Source organism: Vipera ursinii, assembly GCF_947247035.1.
Source record: "Vipera ursinii genome assembly, chromosome: 2".
NCBI classification, from domain to species: domain Eukaryota; kingdom Metazoa; phylum Chordata; class Lepidosauria; order Squamata; family Viperidae; genus Vipera; species Vipera ursinii.
In genome coordinates, this window is record NC_139513.1 from 5,659,709 (window position 1) to 5,681,975 (window position 22,267).

General features: G+C 44.7%; 1 protein-coding gene across 1 annotated transcript; it reads left to right on the plus strand.

Moving 5' to 3' along the window:
- The first annotated feature begins 1,712 nt into the window (after positions 1–1,712).
- On the plus strand, positions 1,713–21,522 carry PSMB9 (proteasome 20S subunit beta 9). Its single transcript, XM_083351776.1, has 6 exons — positions 1,713–1,782; positions 9,081–9,148; positions 10,596–10,727; positions 14,702–14,828; positions 18,353–18,494; positions 21,373–21,522. Exons 1-6 carry the CDS (start codon positions 1,747–1,749, stop codon positions 21,498–21,500), a joined length of 633 nt encoding a protein of 210 aa, XP_083207902.1. The 5' UTR covers positions 1,713–1,746; the 3' UTR covers positions 21,501–21,522.
- The last annotated feature ends 745 nt before the right edge of the window (positions 21,523–22,267 follow it).

The following is a 22,267-nucleotide window of genomic DNA, read 5'->3' on the forward strand; positions in this document are numbered from 1 at the left end:
TCTTTTGACCGCCCCTCAAGGACATCCCCGCCCCCGCCACAGTTCCCAGTTACACGGGATCTTTGTTAGGATCCAAAGAAGTGACGAGAACCAGTTTGTAGTGGTTAAGGCACCTGATAGGAAGTGGGGTCTCTGAAGTCTAATCCAGCCTTAGGGAGGAAGCCAGCTATGCGATCTTGGGCCAGTCACTCTCTCTCAGCCCTAGGAAGGAGGCAATGGCAAACCCCTTCTGGAAAACTGCAAGGACTAGGCTTCCTAGTCCTCAGGAATTAACACTTTTCGAAGGCAAAAAAACCCAAAAACCTGCAAGAAAAGAGGGAGCTACCCTTATGCAAAGAAAGGAGGAAAGATGAGGAAAAATGTAATGTGGAGAAATGTAGCCAGGAGGGTGTCAAATTTGCAATGTTACGTGACGTGACGCGATGTATCGTGACTTTTTTTCTATTGCCGGCAATGGGGTGGGCGCGGTTTTGCTATGATGCATCCGGCCCGCAGTTTGACACCCCTGCCCAAGAAGGAGGCCAAATCCGAATGAGCTTCTGCCAAGTGAGCAAGAATTACATCACGGTCTCATTCACACAACAAGTCGGATAAAGATCATTAATGTTGTGGTTGTGTGTCCACAAACCAGCAAAAAGTATGGTGCTGTACTGAGGTTCATCCTTTGGGGGGGGGGCTCAGTGTATTCAAACTCTCGTTTTAACAAAGTGTTAAATCGCCAATCGGGTACACGGGTTGTGCGAACGCGGCCGATGCTGATTGCTGGCTCGCATCCTTGGCAATCGGGATCCCAGAAACTGCACGCCCGACATGGGGGTGATGCTGATCATCCAATATCAGTACAGGTAGTCCTCGACTCATGGCCAAAATTGAGCCCAGAATTCATGTTGCTAAGTGAGACATTGAAGCGAGCTTTGCCCCATTTTACGACCTTTCTTATGAATCACTGCAGTTGTTAGTCACCCGGTTGTTAAGGGAATCTGGCTTTCCCCCCTTGACTTTGCTCGTCAGAAGGTGGCAAAAGACGATCCCATGATCCCGGGAAACTGCGACCGTCATAAATGTGAACCAGTGGCCAAGCCTCCAAATTTTGAACATGGGGATGCCGCAACGTAACTGTGAGAAAAGGGTGCATAAGTCGCTTTTTTCAGTGCCCTTGTAACTTTGAACGGTCACTAAACGAACCGTTGTAAGTCGAGGAATACCTGTACCCTTGTGCAGGAAGCAAGACGTGTAGTCAGGGCTTTTTTTCTCATAGAACGCTCAGAACGGAGTTCCAACACCTTTTTTGGATGGAACCTTGTAGGGTAGGCAAGGCGGGTTTGTATGATATGTGTGAGTTCCAGCACCTTTTTCTTTTACAAAAAAAACACTGCGTGTAGTATTTCCTAGTGGTTGGAAAGCACTCCCTAGCTCATGCTCCTTTCCTGCGTCTGAAAGGCCGCCTTGGCAAGGAACCAGCTTCCAACGCCGATCCTGGCCAGAAGCGGATTCCCGCGCGTGGGGAAGCCGCGTGGGGAAGCGACGCCGAGCCCTCTTCCCTCGGGCTAATTGGCTAGGGATAATAGTGGCTGTAGTCCAAGTCCCTCTCTGCGGACATCGTCCCGGGGCTTCTTCCTGGACTGATTGACAGGTCGGGGCGCCCTCTGGTGTCCGCGGGAGGCCCTGCGCCCGGAGAATCTCCGCTATCACTTTCGATCTCGGGGCCGGGATTTTCGCGGAAGCGCTTCGTGGACAGGAGCCGCTATGGACCACCGCGGGGTAACCAAGATCAGCACCGGGGTGAGTGGCTCTGCAGAGGGGGAGGGGAGGGGTTCAGCCTCAAGTACTCCCCCCCCAAAAAAAAACACGTTGCAACGGGAGGAGGAGGAGGAGGAGGTGGGGCGTCGGAGAGGAAGGGGCTCGCCGGCCAAAGAAGGAAGTTGCGTCGGGGAGACGGTTTGAATTCAAGAGACCTGAAAGGCTGGCTTTCTACTTGCAAGGAGGAATCTGGCCTGAAAGCAAACCTTGGCTGGGCCATCGCCCGCCAGTCACAGCTGCTCCCGATTTTTGTGCACTGGTTACAGCAACACCTTGGTGGGCAAGCTGAGAAAGACAGAGGCAGAGAGAGAAAAAGAGAGGGGTAGGTAGATGAGAGAGATGATAGAGTGATAGATAGCCTTAAGATAGATAGATAGATAGATAGATAGATGATAGATAGATAGATAGATAGATAGATAGATAGATAGATAGATAGATAGACAGACAGACAGACAGACAGACACAGATGCTAGATATAGATCAATAGATAGGTGGATGGATGGATGGATAGATATAAATTACATCTGCCTGCCTGCCTGCCTGCCTGCCTACCCATCCATCCATCCATCCATCCATCCATCCATCCATCCATCCATCCATCCATCCATCTATCTATCTATCTATCTATCTATCTATCTATCTATCTATCTATCTATCTATCTATCTATCTATCTATCTATCTATCTATCTATCTATCTTATCCAAAATAGTCAACCCCACTCGCTCTGGAAGCACAAAGCTCCAGGTGTCACACAAAATCTGGCATTATCCGATAGATAGATAGATAGATAGATAGATCGATAGATAGATAGATAGATAGATAGATAGATAGATAGATAGATAGATAGATAGATAAATAGATAAATAGATAAATAGATAGATAGATAGATAAATAGATAGATATAGACAGACAGACAGACAGAAAGACAGATATAGATAGATAGATAGATAGATAGATAGATAGACAGAAAGACAGATATAGATAGATGATAGATAGATAGATAGATAGATAGATAGATAGATAGATAGATAGATAGATAGATAGATAACAGACAGACAGGCAGGCAGATAGACTTTATTGTCACTTTAGATGTACACTATTCGGCATACATTAAAATGAAATGGGAGACCATCAGGAAATCCCAGACTGAGGCATTGAAAAAAGAAAAAAAGCAGTTTCTTTCTGCTTCTGCCCCAAAAAGAGGACTGACATGTCCGTGAAGTAACCAGGAGACTCCATTTGCTGATGGAGAAACTGAGGCTGGAAGACGGGCAGCCCACCCTTGCCGTGTTTGTCCATCCCCCCCCCCCGAGGCCTTCTAATGGGAAGGAGCAAGACTCCCTCACTAAAGATGTCACACCCAGTTACAAATCAGCACCATCTGGGCAGAACTGAATTTGGCCCTCCAGGGAGAACAGTCAGATTGAGAAACACCGATCTAAACATACCAGTGCTTTAAGCGTGTTAAGTGTAAATTATGCAAATAAAACAATACAGGTAATCCTCGGCTTAACAAACCGCTCGTTTAGTGACCGTTCAAAGTTGGAACGGCACGGATAACAGTGACTTACAGCCAGCTTTCACACTTAACGACCGTTGCAGCACCCCCAGGGTCACATGATCAAAATTCAGCCGCTTGGAAACTGACTTGTATTTGTGACGGTCGCAGTGTCCCTGGGTCACGCGATCCCCTTTTGCGACCTTCTGACCAGCAATGTGGATGGGGAAGCCAGATTCGCTGAACAAACCGTGTGACTCATTTAACAACTAACAACGATTCACTTAACAACCATGGCAATTGTGGTCGTAAGTTTGAGGACTACCTATATTGTGTTTATTTAAGATATCTCCTCAGCGCTGGTGGCCGGTTAGGTCCATCTTTCTGCCTTGGTTGAGCTCCATTTCTGCAGGGTCAAAATGTTCTCAATCCATTCCCCTCACAACAATCCTATAAGGTAGGCCAGCTGGTTGACAGCAGCTGAAACCTGAAGAAAATAGACAAGGAGCAGTTGGCCGGGACTTTGAGGACTACCTGTATCAAAATTTGCCTTTGTGATGGTGGACAGTGAGCAGGCTGCTAATATTTGATATCCTTGCTGGGAGGGAGTTCCCTGTATGCGTATGTGTGGGGGGTGATTCTTGCCTGGGTGTGTGTGATTCTGTTTGCGTAATTTGTTTCCGTGTAGGATCCCCATAACTAGGTATGGAAGATGTAGTTTTGAATACAATAGATCAGAGGCCCGCAAAGGGAGGCAGGCACCACTACGTGCGTCTGCGCAAATGGGCTGTGCCCGTGCATGCGCAAAAATGAGCCCCGTGTGTGTGTGCACAAATGGGGCACACATGAATGCATGCACGCACACAAATGGCTGCGTGCGAGCGCATGGGCACATGCAAACAGCCGCACGTGAGCGCATGCGCCCATGCAAATGGGGCGCGGGCGTGAGTGCTGCAAATGGGGCAGGGCTAGCACCGGTGGGATGCTCAGGGTGGCACTAGCGCCAGTGGGATGCTCGGGGTAGCGCTAGCGCAAGTGTGTGGGGGATGAGTGCACACATCCCTTCATGTGGCCCAGTTGCCAAGCAGCCGCGGCCTGGTAGTGGGCTGTGGCCCACAAGTTGGGGACCCCTGCAGTAGATCTAAGCCTCTTCCTTTGGGGTCCTCTCCTGCTTCTTTGCTCAGCATGAAGCTCTTATTGGGGATTCCACTTCCATGAAAGCCTGGAAAAAAGAGTAGGGGAGATGCTGAAGGAGGGGAGGAAGCACCACCCAGAAATGCATGCAATTCTCCTGTCACTCAAACGGTCTGCCCTGGTTATCACAAGCGGCTCTCTGCAAGGACAGGTTGCCCTCGACTTAACTACACTTCATTTAGTGACCATTCAAAGTTACGACAGCACTGGAGAAAAAAGAAATGACACGACCATTTTTCAAACATACGACCGCTGCAGTGTTCCCCACCATCTCATGATCAAAATTCAGACGCTCGGCAACTGACTCACGTTTATGATGGCTGCAGTGTCCCGGGATCATGTGATCCCCTTTTGCGACCTTCTGACCCGCCAAGTCAATGGGGAAATTGGACTTAACAGCCATGTCACTAACTTAACAACTGCAAAGATTCATTTAACTGGGGCAAAATTCACTTCATAAATATCTCACTAAATTTGGGACTCAATTGTGGTCAAGGACTGCCTGTGCTAACTTAACAACTGCAGTAATTTGCTTAGCAATTGGGGCATTAGACCTAAAAGGGAAAAGAAAATTAATTATTATGAAGATGTTTGATTTATTGATTAACCCAGGTATTATATATATAATGGTTTTGATTTATTAAAGGGGGCATTGTATTATTAAGTAGATGGTTTAATATGGTGGGGAATAGATAACTTTTAGGAAACAGAACAAGATTACATTCAAATAGATAAAATGTGTATCCTGGATATTATATTTTGTTATGAAGTGAGACAAGGGAAATCTTGGTTACCCAAACCCTGGAAATTATAAATATCAAAGGTTAAATTGGAATATTGATGAGGAATCAAAAATTGGGTAAAAATTAATGACAGGATAAGGATTGTTTATGAAGATTGAACCTAATTAAGATACATATAAGCCAAAAAATTATTGATAAATGTAATAATGATGTTTTTATTGAGTTGACACAATTAGAGCTGAACACGAGCTTGAATACGAGACAGTAAATCTTAAGGGAAAAAGAGAACAAATATCTGATGTTGTAACCTGAGATTTGCACTAAAGGTTTTGTCTGAATAACCCAGTCACCACACTGCGTTTTTAAATAAGGTTTATTTAAAGGTAAAGTTTCCCCTGCACATGCGTGCTAGTCATTTCCAACTCTAGGGGCCGGTGCTCATTTCCGTTTCAAAGCTGAAGAGCCAGCGTTTGTCTGAGGACGTCTCCGTGGTCATGTGGCCGGCTTGACTCGACGCCAAAGGTGCACGGAACGCTGTTACCTTCCCACCGTTGTGGTCCCTATTTTTCTACTTGCATTTTTACGTGCTTTCGAACTGCTAGGTTAGCAGAAGCTGGGACGAGTAACAGACGCTCACTCTGCTACGCGGCACTTGGGATTCGACCCGCCAAACTGCCAACCTTCTGATGGACAAGCTCAGCGTCCTAACCCACTGAGCCACCGCGTCCCTCGTGTTTTTAAACACTCAAATGTAAAATTGGAAAATTAATAAAATATTATTTTTTAAAAAACAAACAATTTGGGCATGGGAGGTGGTAAAATGGGGCAAAACCCGCTGAACAACCGTTTCACTTAGCAAGGGAAATTTTGGGGGCCAGTTACGGTCGTTAGCCGAGGACTGGTATTACTGCTGGGTTTTTTTCTCTACGAACGGTTTCAGCGGGTGGATGTGTTGGCCATAAGGAAGCTGGCGTCCTCTAATCCAGCTGCAAAGTCAGCGATAACACTGATCTTTGGACCTTCTTCCACCAGCCTGGCATGGGGAAGGCTCTTCCTTCCTTGCACACTGTAAAACTCCCTGCAAAGCCCCAACAGGCACGGAGAGACTTTGCTGTGCTGCATGCCAAGCTTGGCACGGGGAAGGGCCTCGGGGCTCCCTGCCAGCCCAAATTCCCCTTCTTAGCTGGAAAAATGACTCACGTTCAGCAGTTGGATTTCCCAGCTCCGATTAGATAGCAAGGCAGGTGTCAACGCTGCTAACATTGGATGCTTTTGCATTGACGACAGATGGAACTGTATCCATCTTTTTACCTTTTGCTTTTAGAGTTAGATGATGCTGGGAGGGGGGGATGTGAATGAAAATCCAGCTAGGCATAACAACACTAAAATGTAGCGTGAGAATCAAGGTTATTGTAACCAGAGCTGATAAGGAGTTGGCGGGCTGGAGAGCTGGAGAGGAAGCCCTGGCTTCAAGCAAATTGAGGAATGTGATTTAGGACTGTTAATCGGAGGAGGGAATTGTGCTTTGATACTATGTGCTCAGGGGAGGGGAATTCAGTTTTTGGCTTCGATTATGCAGTGCCAGTATTACGGTACTCAAAGATTCTTTTAAGGTAAACAATGCCTCAAAGTTCTTTTGAAGAGTTTCATCTGTCGGAACCATGACAGCAGGAGACACACCTTTGCCTGGATATTTGGCTTGGTTTTGTTTTCAGGCTGCTGTCAGCTACACACAACCGAGTGGCAATCAACCGCACAGATCTTTTCAATACAGTTTTCGATTGATTAAGCTAAACTCCCTTTTGTAGTCCCGTAATCTCTTAATTCGGGTTAGAGTTGGGGGCAACTGGATGAAGCTGAGCGCTTGCTGGTCGGACACCCTTCCTGACACCACACTGAGTTCACAGCAGGCGTTATGTTCCAGTAAGTTTATTTTCCAAAGCACCAAATGGCAGGACAAGGAGCAAGGGACGGAAACTAATCAAGGAGAGAAGCAACCTGGAATTAAGGAGAAACTTCCTAACACTGAGGACAATCAACCAGTGGAACAGCTTGCCTTCAGACCTTGCGGGTGCTTCATCACTGGAGGTTTTAAAGAAGAGGCTGGACAGCCACTTGTCTGAAATGGTATATAGGGTCTCCTGCTTGAGCAGGGGGCTGGACTAGAAGACCTCCAGGGTCCCTTCTAGCTCTAATTTGATTCTGATTCTGATTCGAGTCATTTTCGTCTCCTAGTGACGGCCCGGTTTTCTCCAGGATCCTTTAACACAGGCATTAAATTTGACCCCACTACCCTGCACCCATTAGCAATCCACCTGTACATTTTGCACCTGTTAAATGTCAAGGCTTGCCTCACTTGGGGCCTGATGCAGGGGTCGAGATTTAACCAGCCCAGGAAAGGAGGTGTCTGGGACATCAGCCTCATGAAGCCCAGGGGAATGCAGACACAGCTGCCCGCCTGACCTCTGTGACAGCTGAGCATGGAGGCATGTCCCAGGCTCTTTTTCACCCTGTCATGCAGCTGCAGCCTCTCCAGGATGCTGTTGGCTTCCCATGACAGGACACAACATCAAGATAACGCAACTGGAGTCTCTGTTCCTTTGTTTATAACGGTGGGTAGCCCACAACCAGCCTGGTATTATTGAATTCTAACTTCCATTATCATTCATTCATTCATTCATTCATTCATTCATTCATTCATTCATAAAATTTATTAGCCGCCCATCTTACAGCATGGTAACGCTGAGAGGCTTACAATGTTAAAAGACAGAACTGTATAAAACCTCATAATCCTTCATCACTGGTCATTATACCTCCCTTCCATTTTTCTCTGGCTGCGGCTGATGGAACTCAACCATATTTGTGCAATCATCAGTTGTCTCTCCGGCTTGGGGACGAAAGACCAAGTAGGAACCAAGTGCGTGCGAGGTCTTGCTTGGACGACACAAGAAGTTTGACACAGGCTGCACCAGGTGCTGGGAAAACAAGAGAGAACTTTTCCCTAGTGGGGTAAGGTGTCTCTCATCCACTCCCCTGTTGAAGAAAGTAAAGAGATGATGAAGAGAGGGAAGAATAGTTCTCAAGTCAGCAAAAACTGAAATAAAAGACATCTATTTCTCATAGAATGGAATGGAATGGAATGGAATGGAATAGAATAGAATAGAATAGAATAGAAAATAGAATAGGAAATAATAGAATAGAATAGAATAGAATAGAATAGAATAGAATAGAATAGAATAGAATAGAATAGAAAATAGAATAGGAAATAATAGAATAGAATAGAATAGAATAGAATAGAATAGAATAGAATAGAATAGGAAATAGTACGGAATAGAATAGAATAGAATGATAGAATAGAAATAGAATAGAATAGAACAGAACAGAAAACAGAATAGAATAGGAAATAGAATAGGAAATAGAACAGAACAGAGTAGAATAGAATAGTTGGAAGGCATCTTGGAGGTCTTCCAGTCCAACCCCCTGCTCAGGCAGGAAACCCTATACTATTTCAGACAAATGGTTGTCCAATCTCCTCTTAAAAACTTCCAGTGTTGGAGCATTCGCCACTTCTGGAGGCAGGTTATTCCACTGGTTAGTTGTTCTAACTGTCAGGAAGTTTCTCCTTAGTTCTAGGTTGCTTCTCTCCTTGACTAGTTTCCATCCATTGCTTCTTGTCCTGCTTTCAGGTGCTTTGGAGAATAGCTTGGCTCCCTCTTCTTTGTGGCAGCCCCTGAGATATTGGAACACTGCTATCATCTTTGTTGCTCTGCACTAGGAACTGCCTCGTAGTGCTGATACTTCTCTTCCGTTCTACAAATAACACTTGTTCTCTTCTCCTCTACAGACCACCATCATGGCTGTGGAGTTTGATGGTGGGGTCGTCCTGGGCTCTGACTCCCGAGTTTCTGCAGGGTAAGGTCTGCAGGAATGTGTGTCTGAATGAAAGTGAGGAAAGGTCTAATGTCTTTCATTGCCCAGAAGGATAGGTCAACTCTTGGGATTATTCTTTGAGATAATCAAGAGGTCCTTTGCTCTTGCCTTATTCCAGGGTGTTTTTTCAACCACGCAGCCTAATCCTCCTCCATGGGATTTCCTAGTGGTCCCCCATCCAAGTATTAAGCAAAATCTTTCCAGATCAGCCAAAGTTGGCTTGGTGCTACCATGTGATGAAACTAGGTGAGATTTAAGGCAGCACCTTAAAGCAGGGGTCTTCAAACCTGGCCCTTTTATGACTTCTGGACTTCAACTCCCAGAATTCCTCAGCCAGGCATGGTGGTTGAGGAATTCTGGGAGTTGAAGTCCACAAGTCATAAAGGGCCAAGTTTGAAGACCCCTGAACTTAAACCGTATTCCCCGTGTGCTGGTTGGGGGAATTCTGGGAGTTGAAGTCCGCAAGTCTTCAGGTTGTCAGGTTTGATTTAACCAAAGAGAAATGAAGTGCCCACGCAGGTAAGGTGATCTTGCTGGCATGTGAATTTTATGCGCAGCTGTTGCCACGGAAGGGGAGAAACCTGCATTGCAAAGGAGGGGGAGGCAGGAAGAAGCCTTTTTAGGCTGACCAGCCCAGACTTGCTGGCTGCGTGAAGTATGGGAAATGCACCATGGCAGAAGTGTGGTAAAATGAGCGTGTCAAGGACCTTGTTCTCCCTTTGTCTCTTACGATTTACATTAATTGTTTTATTTAGTATCCTACTATGATTTAGCTTGATTGCTTATTTAGTATCCTATGACTATCACTGTGTTGTATCTTATGATTTCTGATGAATGTGTTTTTATGATGATTATGATCGTGATTTATCACTTGCTGCTTGTATGTACACCGAGAGCTTATGCACCGGAGACAAATTCCTTGTTTGTCCAATCACAGTTGGCCAATAAAGAATTCTGTTCTGTTGTGTTCTGTTCCGTTCGGTTCAATTCGATTCGATTCCATTTGATTCTATTCAATTCGATTCGATTCCATTCCATTCTATTCTATTCTATTCTCTATTCTATTCTATATTCTATATTCTATATTCTATATTCTATATTCTATATTCTATATTCTATATTCTATTCTATTCTATTCTATTCTATTCTATTCTATTCTATTCTATTCTATTCTATTCTATTCTATTCTATTCTATTCTATATTCTATATTCTATATTATTCTATATTTTCTTCTCTTCTCTTCTCTTCTCTTCTCTTCTCTTCTCTTCTCTTCTCTTCTCTTCTCTTCTCTTCTCATCTCTTCTCTCCTCTCCTCTCCTCTTCCCTTCCCTTCCCTTCCCTTCCCTTCCCTTCCCTTCCCTTCCATTCCATTCCATTCCATTCCATTCCGTCCTGACTGCTTTCAACATCTTGTCTTCCTCTTTCCAGGGATTCGGTGGTGAATTGCTTCTTCAACAAGCTAGAGCCCCTGCATGACCAGATTTACTGCGCGCTCTCCGGCTCCGCAGCTGATGCTCAGGCCATAGCTGATCTGATCAATTACCAGCTGGAGCTCCACAGGTGAGGAAGTCTAAGGAGCTGCTCAACGGAGCCCACCAGGGTCGTCCTCCTTCATGGAAACCCAACCTCAGAGTATCCAGCTCTGCCCATCTTCTGATCCTTGAAAGGAAAGCACATTCAAGGGGCACCAACTGGCAGGTCGCAGATCCTGTAGGGGCCTAGAGGGGAGGGGTTGATACAAAATGAGAAGGAGGAAGATATATCAGCAGAGCACAAAGGAGGATCTTCTAGATCAAGGATCTTCAAGTTTGGCAACTTTAAGACTGGTGGACTTCAACTCCCAGAATTCCTCAGCCAGCCAGGACTGGCTGAGGAATTCTGGGAGCTGAAGTCCAGAAGCCTTAAAGATGCCAAGTTTGAAGACCCTTGATCAAGATAGCGCAAGCGTGATGCACTTCTGATCAGTGGTGATCAGGGTTGAACAGGCAAAGAGAGGGGGAGAGTGGAAATTAGCCATCAAGGCTGTCATTGGACAATATATTCCTCACCTTCATGAGGTGAGGTCTGTAGGGGTGGGGTCAAAAAAGTCAAGATGGTGTCCCAAAACCTGTGATTAAAGCTTAGAACTTCCCAATGTACATAAAACAGAACAGGCTTTTGATTCACAAGGTTGTAGTCACCATCTTGACTTTTGGGACCCCAACTCTGTGCCCAGCCCTGCTTCTCCATTGTTCAGTGAACACAAAAGTCTCCTTTATTTAGAGGATCATTTTCAGGGGATCTTTGTGAGTTTTGTATCTTTTCAGAGACTCCTTTCTGAAAGTCAGGAAGTACACTCTACGAAGCCTGAAAATGTGTGTGTTTGTGTGTGTGTAACATTTAAAAATCTCCCAAATCTCAAGGTGCAGCAGTTTTTCTACCCGTGAACTTTGTGAGTTTTTGGTGCAAAAACAAAGCGATCTCTGTGCTCAAAGTAATCAAGGAGGGAAGCAACCTAGAACTAAGGAGACATTTCCTGACCGTTACAACAATTAATCAGTGGAACAACCTGCCTCCAGAAGTTGTGAATGCTCCAACCCTGGAAGAGATTGGACAACCATTTGTCTGATAGGGTTTCCTGCCTGAGCAGCGGGTTGGACTAGAAGACCTCCAAGGTCCCTTCTAACTCTGTTGTTCTATTCTATTCTATTCTATTCTATTCTATTCTATTCTATTCTATTCTATTCTATTCTATTCTATTCTATTCTATTCTATTCTATTCTATTCTATTGCCATGCCATACCACGCCACGCCATGCCACGCCACGCCACTCTATTCTCATCTTCTATCATAAGTTTAATTAATCAGAATAGATCTGGAAGAGACCATGGAGGTCTTCTAGTCCAACCCCCTGCTCAAGCAGGAGAACCTACACCATTTTTACTTTCTGAGGAAACTGAGGAAGTCACAGCTTCCACCACACATCCTCACAATCTTCTACAGAGGGAATATTGAGAGCACCCTGAGCAGTTGCATTACTGCCTGGTTTGGAAACTGCACCGTTTCGGGTCGCAAAACCCTACAGCGAATAGTGAGGATGGCAGAGAAGATCATCGGGGTTGCTCTTCCCTCTGTCATGGATATTTACATCACACGTTGCATCCGTAAAGCCAGAAACATTGTGGCTGATTACACACACACCTCATACACACTCTTCACTCTTTTGCCATCTGGAAAGAATTACAGGAGCATTCGGGCTCGGACATCCAGGTTGTGTAACAGTTTCTTCCTACAAGCCATTAGAATTCTCAACACGAAGAAACTGGAACTATAAATACTTGTATTTGTAGTTTTTTTTAAAGTTTTTAGTTTAGAGTTACAGTATGTGTAGTTTGTGTTGTGTTCTTTTTTTGATTCGTAGCACCTTGGTCCTGGGGAAACGTTTCCTTTCACTGTGTACTGTACTGTATATTGTTGAAATGACAATAAAGTCGTCTACTACTACTACTACTACTACTAGTAATAGTAGTACTACTACTAGTGCTACTACATTTGAGAAAAAGTGACTGTCCGGTTTCTTCTTAAAAACCTCCAGTGATGAAGCACATACAACCTCTGATAGCAAGTTGCTCCACTGGTTAATTGTCCTCACTGTTAGGAAATTTCTCCTTAATTCCAGGTTGCTTCTCTCCTTGATTAGTTTCCATCCATCATTTATTCTGCCTCAGGAGCTGAGCCTCATGTCAGAAAAGTGAAAGAGAAATCTTTTTCCCTGGGCCTCTGGGAACAAGAAAGCCTTCTCTCCTTCCCCTCTGAACAAGGAAAAATATGCCTCAAGCAATCCTTGTATCAGTAAACCCAATGATTTATTCATTCTTTGGTGCATCTCTGACAGAGTCAAACATTCCAGCACACCCTGTCCTTGGCGGGGAAAAAACTTTAATGATGCAGCATCGCCCCCTGGTGGCCATTATAAAAAAATGGTGCTTCTTTTCTACCACTTGATTTCCCAGAAAGGGCAACATCGCCCCCTGGTAACCATTATAAAAATGGTGCTTCTTTTCTACCACTTGATTTCCCAGAAAAGGCAGCCGCCGAACAGTGGATCCCATTGGCTCCAATCAGGGCATCAAAAGCTCCCTGTAGCAGGAGTTGGAAAGTACCGGCAAAGGAGGCCAGGAACCCTGTAGTTATCTTGGGCGTTGCCTGCAGACCTTTCCCTTCCAAAGTCTGCTTCTTTATTTTCAGATTGCCATTTGCAAGGCAATGCTATGTCCATCTGAGTTCAGGGGATTTTTCTCCCAAGCGAGCGGGAGAACAGTTGCAGTCTGAGTGGTGCCAATTGCTTTGTGGTTTTGTTTTTTTAGAGGGAAGCATAAATAGACTTACTGCATCTCTGTAGTGATGATTATACGCATTTTACAGATGGGGAAGACAGAAAACCTAACCTTCTCCTCTACACTTTCCTCACCATCCCTAGCCACAATTTCTTAAACTTCTTAAATGTGATTAAAACCCATCCCTCAATTTATTTTTACTAATCCAGGAGAGCCAAAAAAATTGTTTTTTTTTAAAAAAAAATAATAATCCACATGCACTCACTTTGAGTCGTCAGGAAACAAATGGGAAAATCCACAGAAATTAGGACCTAATGATGGGTAGAAGAATCTGGTCCTTTATACACACTAGGACAGGGGTGTCAAACTCAATTTCATTGAGGGCCACATCAGCATTGTGGTTGCCCTCAGGGGGCCGGGTGGGTGTGGCCAGGGTGGGCATGGCCTACTGGGTGGGCATGGCTAGAGTGCGTATGGCCTACTGGGTGGGCGTGGCCAGCTCTACATCGTTCGCATCAAAGGTGCCTATGGGGGCCTGGGCAGGAGTGGGACAGATCTGAGGGTCTCTGGCAGGAGGAGGGTCTCTGGTCCAGGGCCAAGGCAGTGGGGGCCGTTCCCTCACTGTTTCCAGGATGGCTTCGCGGGCCGCATGAAAGCACTTCGCGGGCCGGATCCGGCCCCCGGGCCTTGTGTTTGACATGTCTGCACTAGGAATTAAATCCCCTTGCAGATAACACTTCCTTCTGAGTTGATATACAGGTAGTTCTCTATTTACGAGCACAATTGAGTCCCAAATGTACGTTGTTCAGTGAGACATTTGTTAAGTGAGTTCTGCCCCATTTTGCTACCTTTCTTGCCGAATTTCTTAACAAACCTCTCACTTAGCCAAATAAATTTGGGGCTACCTGTGTTCAGTTTTAGCCAGGGTTACTTGGGTATGAGCTTAGCATGGCATGCAAATCCAGCCTCTTTGTTGTACAAAGGACAAAGCCCAGAAAATGGGTTAACTCAACATCCAGGTTAAAAGCATTGTGTGAATGATCCTTGGCTAAAATTTCCCAGAAACTGGAATCGCAGCTTACCTCACAAATGATCGGAGAGGAAAGTCCAAGATCTTCAGGAGATCCACTTTGTACCTGCTCTTCCAAACTGCAAAACAGAGAGAGAGAGACTTGAGGCACAACTGAGCACGCTCAGCCTTTTCCCTTCTCCCCACAGCCTGGAGATAGAGGCGCAGCCACGGGTCCTGACTGCAGCCACCTTGGTGAAAGCCGTCAGCTACAAGCACCCAGAGCTCTCGGCCCACCTGTTGGTGGCTGGCTGGGACCCCCAGAAGGGGGGACAGGTAGGTCTAGTGGGGGGGTTTCTTTTGAGAAGAGTCTGCTCGGTGGTGAAATATTGATTAATCTATTGATAGAGCTGGAAGGGACCTTGGAGGTCTTCAACCCCCTGCATAAGCAGGAGATCTTATATCATTTCAGTCAAGTGGCTGTCCAGTCTCTTCTTTAAAACCTCGGGTGATGAAGCACCCATGACGTCTGAAGGCAAAGCTGTTCCACTGGTTGATTGTCCTCTCTTTTAGGAAATTTCTCTGTAATTCCAGGTTGCTTCTCTCCTTGATTAGTTTCCGTCCATTCTTTTTTTTTTGTCTTGCCTTCTGGTGTTTCGGAAAATAGGTTGACCCTCCCCCTCTTCTTTGTGGCAGCCCCTCAGATACGAAACACTGCTATCATGTCGCCCCCTAGTCTTTCTTTTCACTAGACAAACCCAATTTAAGTTTAAGTTTATTGAATTTATATACCGCCCTTTTCCCGTAGGACTCAGGGCGGTTTACAAGGAATTTAAAAACATCAGTACAATATAAAAGTTAAAAACAATTAAAAATAATTAAATTTGATCCCTGAAAAATATAAAACCCCAATTAAAAAACTCTCAGCCTGGGCCGGAAAGCTCAAAGAGCCAGGTCTTCAGGTCCCGGCGGAATGACCGAAGGTCGGGGGCAGTCCTAAGCTCCACGGGCAGCTGGTTTCAAAGGGCAGGTGCACCCACTGAGAAGGCCCTCCCCCTGGGTGTTATCCGCCGGCAGTCTTTTACCGCCGGCACCCTGAGAAGGCCTTCCATGTGGGAGTGCACAGGACGAAGGCAAGTGTTCCCTCAGATATCCCGGATCCAAGCCATTTAGGGCTTTATAGGTCATCACCAGCACCTTGAATTTCCACAACCATTCTTCATACAGTATGTTGTAACCTCCAATCTCCTCATAACCTTTGCTATAAATTTTAAGAGCTCTTTCCATCTTTTTATAATTTTATAATATGGTGATCAAAACTGGATGCAGTATTCCAATCAAGTCCAGCTGATAATCTATTAAGAACCACCACCACCCCTACTGTGTTTCCCTGAAAATAAGACTGGGTCTTATATTATTTTTTGCTCCAAAAGATGCATCAGGACTTATTTTCCGGTTAGGTCTTATTTTGGGGAAAATACAATGCTAAATGCGTCTGTGCGTCTGTCTGGCTGACAATCTTAACTGGGGTTTATTTTGAGGGTAGGGCATATATTACTAGCATCCTGAAAAATCATGCTACGGCTTATTTTCCAGTTGGCTCTTATTTTCGGGAAAATGCGGTAGTTCCTTCTCATACACAAGGACACTTAGCCACCATATTCTTCTTCTTCTTCTTCTTCTTCTTCTTCTTCTTCTTCTTCTTCTTCTTCTTCTTCTTCTTCTTCTTCTTCTTCTTCTTCTTTTTCTTCTTCTTCTTTTTCTTCTTCTTCTTCTTCTTCTTCTTCTTCTTCTTCTTCTTCTTCTTCTTCTTCTTTCCTCCTCCTTTTCCTCTTTCCTTTCCTCCTCCTCCTCCTCCTCCTCCTCCTCCTCCTCCTCCTCCTCCTCCTCCTCCTCCTCCTCCTCCTCCTCCTCCTCCTCCATCTCTTGAAGCCTGCCTGGGCAAGTCCCTGCAGTTTTCTTGGCAAGATTTTTCAGAAGTGGCTTGCCACTGCTTCCTTCCTAGTCTGAGAGAAACTGACCATTCCAAGGCCACGCAGCTGGCTTTGTGCCTAAGCCAGGCCTAGAAGACTAGCCTAGCCTAATGCTTTAACGAGTACACGACAATGCTTCTCACCTAGGCAGCTGCTTCTGGTTTCAATACAGGTGGGGAGAATTCGATGTTAGAAACCTTCGGTTTCTTTGACAACATGACATTTCTCAGGATAATTACAGATAGTCCTCTAGTTACGACCACAGCTAAGCCCAAAATTCATGTTGCTACTTAGTGAAACACTTGTTAAGTGAGTTTGCCCCACGTTACGACTTTTCTTGCCACAATTGTTAAGGGAATCACTGCATTTATGAAGTTAACAACTAAAGGGTTGTTAAGTGAACCTGGATTTTCCCATTAACTTTGCTTGTCGGAAAGTCACAAAAGGTGACCAGATGGCTCCAGGACGCTGCAACCCGTCATAAATATTTAATTTTAATTTTAATTTTAATTCCATTTATATCCCGCCCTTCTCCGAAGACTCAGGGCGGCTTACAAGCTTAGCAGTAGCCTTCATTCTATGTATATGCCTGCTTGTTAGGGCTTTCACACACACACACCAGCGGCATTATTACAAAGTCAGCTTATTGCCCCCAACAATCTGGGTCCTCATATGAACCAATTGCCAAGTCCTTCGGGAGAAGGGCGGTATATAAATAAAATTATTATTATTATTATTATTAAGTGGCCGAATTTTGATCGTGTGACCACGGGGATACTGCCATGGTCATAAGTGTGAAAAACGGGCATAAGTCACTAAAAGAGCTGTTCTAAATCAAAGACTATCTGAATTCAGAAGTTATATGGCTGCTTATATTATATATAATATTGATGGCTCACAACATGTCATAAAAAGGAGCAGAACTCCACAACATCAGATATTTCATTCAGAAGGATGTTGTTCCTATTGACTAGGAAGTTTTATCCAGCTTCACAATAAGAAAGGTCCTGTTCCTTCCCTCAAAATAATACTATTACAAAAAAGGGAGTTAAAGCTATTCTCCAAAGCACCCAAAGACAGGAGAAGAAGCAATGGATGGAAATTCATCAAGGAGAGAAGCAACCTAGAACTAAGGAGAAACTTCCTGACAGAACAATTAACCAGTGGAACAACCTGCCTCCAGAAGCGGTGAATGCTCCAACACTGGAAGTTTTTAAGAGGAGACTGGACAGCCATTTGTCTGAAATGGTGTAGGGTTTCCTGCCTGAGCAGGGGGTTGGACTAGATGACCTCCAAGGTCCCTTCCAACTCTGTTATTCTATTCTAACCTTACAATTTATATTGTTCTATTTAGTATCCTAGAATGATTTATGTTGTTTGCTTAGCTAGTATCCTATGACTATCACTAAGCGTTGCGTACTATGATTTATGATGAATGTATTTTTATGTTGATTAGGATCATGATTTATTACTATTGCTTGTATGTACACTGAGAGTTTCTGCATGGGGGACAAATTCCTTGTGTGTCCAACCAAACTTGGCCAATAAAGAATTCTATTCTATTCTATTCTATTCTATTCTATTCTATTCTATTCTATTCTATTCTATTCTATTCTATTCTATTCTATTCTATTCTATTCTATTCTATTCTATTCTATTCTATTCTATTCTATTCTATTCTATTCTATTCTATTCTATTCTATTCCATTCCATTCTATTCCATTCCATTCCATTCCATTCCATTCCATTCCATTCCATTCCATTCCATTGCATTCTCTGTTCTGTTCTGTTCTAATGCATGGTGAATATGTTCTAGCCCCAATAATGTTTCAATTTGCTGAGTTTGCCCTACAAAGCAGGATTCATCCTTTCCTTCCATTCTGACAGGTTTACAGTACGCTGGGAGGAATGTTGAACCGGCAGCCCTTTTCCATTGGGGGGTCAGGTAGTACCTTCATTTACGGTTATGTGGATTCTGCGTACAAATCCGGCATGAGTCGTGAAGAATGTCGTCAGTTCACCAAAAACGGTATCTATTCTTTGCAATCAAAGCTCTTTCCTAGAAAAAGCCGAGATTCCCGCCACTGCCGCTCGTTGCATCTCTCCACCTCCAGGGGGCGCCAGCAAGCTGCTCCACAGTTGGCAGGGCAATCCCCACTTGCTATAAACCTCCGTAACTGAAGCTACTTAGCGACTGCTGACTCAAAGACAATCTCTTCAGCCATTGGCTGAGTGATCTAATACTTGGGTTTTGCTGTTTTCTCTGGTGGCTACGCTCGCTCCCAGTGGAAGAAGGGGGGTTCAAATTTGGAGGAAGAATTCAGAAATAGAATAGAGCTGGAAAAGAGTCCATGTGTATATATTTGTTTGCTCCATTTATATAGAATGGAATGGAATGGAATGGAATGGAATGGAATGGAATGGAATAGAATAGAATAGAATAGAATAGAATAGAATAGAATAGAATAGAATAGAATAGAATAGAATAGAATAGAATAGAATAGAATAGAATAGAATAGAATAGCAGACTTGGGAGGGACCTTGGAGGTCTTCTAGTCCAACCCCCTGCTCAGGCAGGAAACCCTATACAATTTCAAATAGCAAACTTCCCAGTCATGTTGAAAAGTTCAAGAAATTCAATCCAGGATCCATGCACATCTATGTAAAACTCCCACGAGGCAAACTGGACCCAAAGAGGCCTCACTGGAGAGAAAGCCATTAGGAGCTCTAAGGTGGCTTTCATGAATAACAAAATAATAGAATTGGAAGGGCTCTTGGAGGTCTTCTAGTCCAACCCCCTGCTCAGGCAGGAAATTCTATAACATTTCAGACAAATGGTTGTCTAAGCTCTTCTTAAAAACTTCCAGTGTTGGATCATTCACAACTTCTGGAGGCAAGTTGTTCCATAATCTAAATTGGGGGCAGTTGTTCCAATATCTCAGGGGTTGCCACAAAGAAGAGGGAGTCAACCTATTCTCCTAAAGCAGCCGAAGGCAGGCCAAGAAACAATGGGTGGAAACTAATCAAGGAGAGAAGCAGTCTAGAACAGGGGTGTCAAACTGCCGGCCCATGGGCCAGATGCATCATACCGAAACCGTGCCCACCCCATTGCTGTCAATGGGGGGAAAAAGTCGCAATATGTCACAACACATCACATGATGTTGCGAGTTTGACACTCCTCATCTAGAACTAAGGAGAAATTTGCTCACAGTGAGAACAATTAATCAGTGGAACAACCTGCCTTCAGACGTTGCGAATGCTCTAACACTGGAAGTTTTTAAGAAGAAATTGGATCACATGACCCCGGGACTCTGCAACCATCATAAAGATGAGTCAGTTGACAAGCGTCTGAATTTTGATCGCATAACCATGGGTCTTAAGTATGAAAAATGGTCATAAGTCCCTATTTTCACTGCTGTTGTAACTATGAACGGTCAGTAAATGAACTTGTAAGTCAAGGACTGCCTGTAATTCAGAAGAGAGAGAAAGAGAGAGAGAGAGAGAGATAATCTCATAGTGACTTTAGGTGGCCAACAACATCTCTTAAGAGGTGGAATCAAAGTTTCTGTGTTGGGAAATGAAATACATTTGTTATTGGACGGGGAATTTTTGAAAACAAATAAACACCTTGAGCATATCATAAAACATTGAGTGGAGCGTCTAAGGTGATGGACTCAGATCAGAGAGAGCAAGTTCAGTTCCCCGTTTAACATGGAGAAGCTTCAAGTCAACCATTCCCTCTCGGCCCAGCTGAATTCACGGGCTTGTTGTGATTCAGGGTCAGCCTGTGGGTTCGGCAGTTGGGTCGGACGACTCAGAGGAGGAGGAGGAGGGGGGTGTTGAAGAGCTTGATGAGGGGATTGGACAGCTTGATGAGAGCCCTCAGCCAGGCCCCTCTCATCTGGTCACGACGCAGACCCAGCTGTGTGAGCCTGACAGCGTGGATGAAGATGACCCACAGCTGGCCCTGTTCAAGGACGCCCGACGCAGGAGGCAGTCAATCAGGAGTAAACAGAGGAAGGCAATGGGGCTTCTCGGAAGGAGGCAGAGAGAAGCCACGCCCTGAACTGTATTTAAGGGGGAATGCGTGGGAGGGATGGTTTGCTGAAGGCAACCGCTTGAAAAGCTCCTGTTTCTTGGTTCGTGTCTTGTTCTATTTGTTTTTGTAGCAATAAATTTGGCAGGCGTAATTCCAGCCTCTTGCCTTCTTGTAAAAGGGGTTGTCCCTGCCTTTTGTGCAGGGCCGGTAGCAGGCTGGTACAGAACAGGGCTGCTGCTGCTGTGATAAAATAAAGATGTCAGCATCCAGAGTTTGAAGCTCACGAAGGAAAAGTCATAATGACAGGAAGATAAATTCTTGCTTGGTACAGCAGTAAAAGGACCCCAGCACTGGCCTGTCTAGCCTCTCTTAAAAATGCAATACTGTAATAATTTTTTAAAAAAATCAAAATCCAGTTTTGATATGCTAAGACAGGGGTCTTCAAACCTGGCCCTTTTATGACTTGTGGGCTTCAACTCCCAGAGTTCCTCAGCCAGCGGGCCTGGCTGAGGAATTCTGGGAGTTGAAGTCCACAAGTCATAAACAGGCCAAGTTTGAAGACCCCTGTTCTAAGAAAACATGTGGGCCTCATGCAAGGCCAGGAGGCTTCTTGGAAACAAAACTGACAGGAACTGAGACAGCGGCAAAATTCCAGCTTCCTCTTGAGAAGGACAAGAATTTGTTTGTTTCTCGGATGAAGTCAGGACATGTGGTGGGTGGGCACTTAGCTGATTGGAGAATGTTCACCTCTGGAAAGAGCCAAGCTATTTTCTCTTGAATGTGATTGGTGTAGCTCTGCCTCATCTCTTTATTTTGGTCCAATCGACTGCTCGGTGGCTGATTTTAACCCTTTTCTTCCCTTCTCCAGCTATTGCCTTGGCAATGGTCCGGGACGGTTCCAGTGGGGGCATCATCTACCTCGTCACCATCACCAAAGACGGCGTCAAGGAAGAAGCCATTTTAGGAGATGACCTCCCCAAATTTTACGATGAATGAATTTACTTCTCAACCTTCTCCATTTCACTCTTTTTTAAAAAAAAATCATTAAAGGATAAGTGGAAACTATGTGTTGAATTCTTAGGTTTTCGTGAATTGACACTCACAGTGTATAACACAATAACAGAGTTGGAAGGGACTTGGAGGTCTTCTAGTCCAGGGGTCTGCAACCTTGACAACTTTAAGTCTTATGGACTTCAGCTCCCAGAATTCCTCAGCCAGCATAGCATAGCTGGCTAAGGGATTCTGGGAGCTGAAGTCCACAAGTCTTAAAGTTGTCAAGGTTGTAGACTCCAGTTCTAGTCCAACCCCTTGCTCAGGCAGGAAACTCTATACCAGGGATAGGCAACCTTGGCTCTTTTGTGACTCGTGGACTTCAACTCCCAGAATTCCTGAGCCAGCCACACTCAGAAATTCTGGGAGTTGAGGCCTAACGCATCCAGAGGGCCCCAGGTTGCAGATGATTATTTTTTTTACCTCAGTTTAAAAAGTCTCCCTGGTTGCAACTCTTAATGGCAGGACTAGTGGAACATGTTTGTGTGAAGCATAAAAGTATTATTTCCAGACTATTCACTGGGGAATTTTGCATAGGAATTTCTGCTTCACTACAGGCAGGATACTGAAGGCAGGACAAGCAGCAACGGATGGAAACTAACCAAGGAGAGAAGCAACCTGGAACTAAGGAGAAATTTCCTGACTGTTAGAACAATTAATCCGTGGAACAACCTGCTTCCAGAAGGTGTGAATGCTCCAACACAGGAAGTTTT